This window comes from Lepidothrix coronata, unplaced genomic scaffold (assembly GCF_001604755.1).
Source record: "Lepidothrix coronata isolate B3197 unplaced genomic scaffold, Lepidothrix_coronata-1.0 Scaffold20, whole genome shotgun sequence".
In the NCBI taxonomy this organism is placed as follows: domain Eukaryota; kingdom Metazoa; phylum Chordata; class Aves; order Passeriformes; family Pipridae; genus Lepidothrix; species Lepidothrix coronata.
In genome coordinates, this window is record NW_016690200.1 from 7,981,488 (window position 1) to 7,987,169 (window position 5,682).

General features: G+C 35.4%; 1 protein-coding gene across 1 annotated transcript in view; it reads left to right on the plus strand.

Annotated features, from left to right (window-relative positions):
• Positions 1–5,682, plus strand: part of LOC108493843 (collagen alpha-1(I) chain-like) — a 22,636-nt gene that overhangs the window by 7,487 nt on the left and 9,467 nt on the right. Inside the window, exons 5-9 of the mRNA XM_017807727.1 lie at positions 854–1,054; positions 2,524–2,568; positions 3,869–3,913; positions 4,577–4,612; positions 5,546–5,581. Of these exons, the coding sequence (XP_017663216.1) occupies positions 854–1,054; positions 2,524–2,568; positions 3,869–3,913; positions 4,577–4,612; positions 5,546–5,581 (363 nt within the window). The remainder of the gene's footprint in view (positions 1–853; positions 1,055–2,523; positions 2,569–3,868; positions 3,914–4,576; positions 4,613–5,545; positions 5,582–5,682) is intronic.

Sequence of the window (5,682 nt, forward strand, 5' to 3'; positions counted from 1 at the left end):
CCTTCATGCCTTGTCCCAAATCCCTCTCCAGCTCTCCTGGAGCCCCTTTAGGCCATGGAAGGAGCTCCAAGGTTTCCCTGGAGCCTTCTCTTCTCCAGGGGAACATTCCCAGCTCTCCCAGCCTGGCTCCAGAGCAGAGGGATCCAGAACTATGAAATCCCAGGATTGTCTGGGTGGGAAGGGACCTCAAAAACCTCCAGTGCCACCCCTGCCATGGGCAGGGACACCTCCCACTCTCCCAGGTTGCTCCAGCCTGGCCTTGGACACTCCCAGGGATCCAGGGGCAGCCACAGCTTCTCTGGGAAATCCATTCCAGCCCCTCTCCACCCTCCCAGCAGCAGTTCCTTCCCAATATCCCACCTATCCCTGCCCTCTGGCACTGGGAAGCCATTCCCTGTGTCCTGTCCCTCCATCCCTGTTAATATTTTTGACATTAGTATTAAATATTTCAATTTAGATAATGGAGAAATTTAAATACATCAACAGAAATAAATTCAGATAAATTTCAATTAATCGGTTCTGATGTTAATGGTCTTCATATTAATTAATATTAATATCAATTTAATGTTGATATTGTTTAATTGCACAAACAGAAATAAATAAAATATTAATAACGTTATTAATGTTAATATTAATTGAATTTTAAGAATTAGTTAAGAACACTTATTAATAATTATTAATATATTATTGGATATTATTAATAATTAATTTCAACAATGATAATGATAAATAATTTTAATATCAAATAATATTAATTAATATTATTTTCATCTTAATAATATTAATATTAATTTAATAGTAATAATATTTTAATATTATTTTAGTATTAATATATATTTTCCTCTTCTCACAGGAAAACCGGGATTCAGGGAACGGCTCCGCATTCCCGAGGCGCATCCGGACCAGGAGATCTCCCGAGGAACACACGGAAAAAATCCCGTTTCCCAACCCTGTGGAAGATCCCGGAGGAGCCAACGCCCCTTTCCCGGCGGCTCCGTCTCCCATCCGTCCTCCCGGAGCTCCGGGAGCTCGGAAATTCCCGGCGGGATCCACGGTGAGCGTCAGGATGAACCGGGAAAGGTGGGAGTGGGAAAATTAGGGATAAATATTCCCAAATAAAACCCCGGAAATCCCTCTTTTTTTTACGGCGGATCCCTCGGGATCTTCTGCTTGGAAAATCAGAGTTCATCCAGGAGGGAATAAAAAAAATCTGGGATAACTGAGATTTGTGCCCTGAGATATTTGGGGTCAGATCCAGGAAATTTGGGGTCAGATCCAGGAAATTTGGGAGATGATAAACTTTTCCTAAACATTCCCTGGAACGCCCGGACGGTCCCGTCGGACTTTAACGCGACATTCCGGGATGGAAAAAGGGCAAGGAGTTGGTTTTTATGGAATTGAAGAGGAAAACACTTATTTATATGGATATAAATATGGATACAGGTGTTAAGGGAAGATAAGGAAGGGTTAAGGAGGGAAAATCAGGAATGATTTTCCCTGGAATGAGTCTCTCGGAGTGATCCTCAGCCTGCATTCCCGGCGGGAATGGCAGCACTGAGCTGGGATATCTGGGAGCATGGAGGCTGCTCCATATCCAGCCAGGAGCCCTTCCGTGGGATTCTGGTGATCCCTGGGAACCTTTTCCATGGGATTCTGGTGATCCTTGGGAACCCTTTCCATGGGATTCTGGTGATCCTTGGGAACCTTTTCCATGGGGTTCTGGTGATCCCTGGGAAACCCTTCAGTGGGATTCAAATGATCCTTGGGAACCCTTTCCATGGGATTCAGGTGATCCTTGGGAACCCTTTCCATGGGGTCCTGTTGATCTCTGGGAACCCTTTCCATGGGGTCCTACTGATCCCTGGGAACACTTTCCGTGGGATTCTGATGATCCCTGGTCTGGTGATCCCTGGGAATTCCCTCAGTGGGGTTCTGGTGATCCCTGGGAACCATTTCCAGGGAGTTCTGAAGATCCACGGGAACCCTTCCCACGGGATTCTGCTGATCCCTGGGAACCTTTTCTGTGGGGTTCTGGTGATCCCAGAGAACACTCCTCATCCCTGGAGATTCCATGGGATTCTGGTGATCCCTGGTCTGGTGATCCCTGGGAACCCTTTCCATGGGGTTCTGATAATCCCTAGGAACCCTTTTCATGGGATTCAGGTGTTCCTTGGGAACCCTTTCCATGGGATTCTGGTGATCCCTGAGAACCTTTTCCATGGGATTCTGGTGATCCCAGGGAACCCTTTCCATAGTGTCCTGCCAATCCCAGGGCACACTCCTCCTCCCTGGATATTCCTGCAGCCTCCCCACTTGCTTCCCAACCCCTCCCTCCCCCGAGGAGTCTTTCCCACATTTCCCTCTCCTCTTTCCCATTCCAGGCGTATCCAGGCCCTCCCCATCCCAGGAAAATGAAGGTACAGCTCCCAATCCATCCTCCTCTTCCCCGGGAGGAGGCGGCTGATCCCGAATCCCAGCACATCCCATCCATCCCGGCACATCCCGGTTTTTTTTTCCTTGCAGGAGGAGGGAACTATCCCGGCAGATCCCCCTTCCCGGGGCCAAAAGGTCGGTGCTTTAATTACAGATTTAATGGAAAATAGGGATGGATGGAAATGAAAATATGGGAGAAATGGGAATAGAGGATACAGAGAAATGTTGGATAAATAGGAATTTATAGGAATATGGGAGAAATAGAAATTTATATAAATAATTGGTAGTTATAAATATAATATAAATAATATTATATAAATATTATATGATATAAATAATATAATAGAAATATAATAGAAATATAATAGAAATAATATTATATGATATAAATAATATAAATATAATAGAAATAATATTATATAAATATAATATAAATATATAATATATAGAAGTATAGGATAAATATGAATTTATATAAATATACAGTAAATATAAATGTATAAAATAAATATATAATAAATATTGATATAGGATAATTATAAATTTGTACAAATATATAAAAATATAAATAGAGAATAAATATAATTATAGGATAAATAGAAATTTATAGAAATGTAGGATAAATAGAAATATAGGATAAATAGAAATTTATAGAAATGTAGGATAAATAGAAATCTAAGATAAATAGAAATTTTTTAAAAATGTAATCAATAGAAATAGAGGATAAATAGAAATTTTATAAAAATAGGATAAATAGAAATATAGGATGAATAGAAATTTATAGAAATATATCATATAAATATAAAATAAATATTAATATAGAATAAATATAAAGTTGTACAAATATACAATAAATATAAATATAGGATAAATATAAATTTATACAAATATCAGAAAAATATAAATATATGATAAATAAAATTGCAAGATAAATAGAGATTTATATAAATATATAATAGAAATATATAGTAAATAGAAATATAGGATAAATAAATGTATATTAAATATAAATTTATACAAATATAGAAAAATATAAATACATAATGAATATAATTATAGGATAAATATAAATTTTTACAAATATAGGAAAAATAGAAATATATGAGAATAGAAATATATAATAAATAGAAATTTATTCAAATATATGATAAATAGAAATATATAATAAATATAGGGAAAATATAAATTTATACAAATATATGTTAGAAATATAGGATTAATATAAATGTATATTAAATATAAATTTATACATATATAGGAAAAATATAAATATATAATAAATATAATTATAGGATAAATAGAAATTTATATAAATATTGGGTAAATATTAATATATGATAAATAGAAATATATAATCAATAGAAATATAGGATAAATAGATATTTATATCGATATAAATTTGCAGTTGAAGGGATGATTCCCTGTTGTTTTCCAGGGAGAAACGGGAGCTCCCGGAATCCGCGGGGACAAAGGAGAAAAGGTAGAGATAGATGGTGGTTTTCCCAGAATTCCCTGTGCTCAGAAGGTCTGGAAAGGGAGAGGCAGCTGGAACATCCCGATGGAAACTGGGATTGCCACATTCCCACCTTTATTCCCAAACCTCTTCCCTCCTTCCGGCAGTCGCTGCCACACTTGGGAATAATCCATAATCTTGGAGGTGAATTCCAACCTAAATCATGGAATGATCCTCTTCCACCACTCTAAAAATCCAGGGAGGGCCTTTCCTGATTTTCTGCTGGATCAGGAAAGACAAGGAAATGCAGGGATGGAAAAAAGGCCTCAAAAAGCCCATTTTCGGGAATGTTTTCGGCAGGAAAAGGTTGAGAGGGATCCATAATCTTGGAGGTGAATTCCAACCTAAACGATGGAATGATCCTCTTCCATGAGTCTAAAAATCCAGGAGGGGCTTTCCTGGTTTTCTGCTGGATCAGGAAAGACGAGGAAATGCAGGGATGGAAAAAAGGCCTCAGAAAGCCCAATTTTGGGAATGTTTTTGGCAGGAAAAGGTCGAGAGGGACCAAACGGCAGCTCCGGGGTGGTGGGACACGGATTTTCAGGAGAAAGGAAGACCAGGAAGAGGGAAGAAGGAAGGGAAGGAGGGAGGGAGAAGAAGTTCTGGAATGTGAATGGATTTGTCTTGCAGGGACAGCCCGGAGAGGCGGGAAAACCCGGAGAAAAGGTGAGTTCTGGAATTCCCACGGGCTGCAGGACAACATTTCTATTTATCCTATTTTTCTATCTATCATATATTTGTATAAATTTATATTTATCCAATATTTTTATTTATTACTTATTTCTATTTATCACATATTTCTATTTATCATATATTTATATTTACCCTATATTTCTATAAATTTCTATTTCTCCTATATTTCTATTTATTATCTATTTCTATTTCTCCAATATTTTTATAAATTTCTATTTATTCCATAATTATATTTATTATATGTTTATATTTTTCCTGTAATTATATAAATTTCTATTTAATATACATTTCTATTTAACCTATATTTCTATCATATATTTGTATAAATTTTGTATTTATCCGATATTTTTATTTATTAAATATTTCTATTTATCACATATTTCTATTTATCATAGATTTGTATTTACCCTACATTTGTATAAATTTCTATTTCTCCTATAATTATATTTATTATATATTTATATTTTTCTGTATTTGTATAAATTTCTATTTCTCCGATTATTTCTATTTATTTTATATTTCTATTTATCCTGTATTTCTATAAATTTCTATTTATCCAATATTTGTATTTATTTCATATTTCTATTTATCATATATTTACCCTATGTTTCTATAAATTTCTCTTTCTCCTATATTTCTATTTATTATATATTTCTATTTATCCTATAAATATATTTATTATATATTTATATTTTTCTGTATTTTTTAAATTTCTATTTATCCTATAATTATATTTATTATATATTTATATTTTTCCTGTATTTGTCTAAATTTCTATTTATCCTCTATTTCTATTTATCATCTATTTCTATTTATCCCATATTTCTATACACTTCTATTTATCCTATAATTATATTTATTATATATTGATATTTTTCCTGGTGATTCCCTGTTTTTTTTTCCCAGGGCTCCAAAGGGGACACGGGAGAAGAAGGTCAGAAGGTAAAAAACGGAGTTGGATGTCTCTTCTCCCACTAGGAATTTCCCTCCTGCTCCCCTTTTCCCGTATCCCTTTTCCTCCTCATCCTGTGGAACGGTGTCCA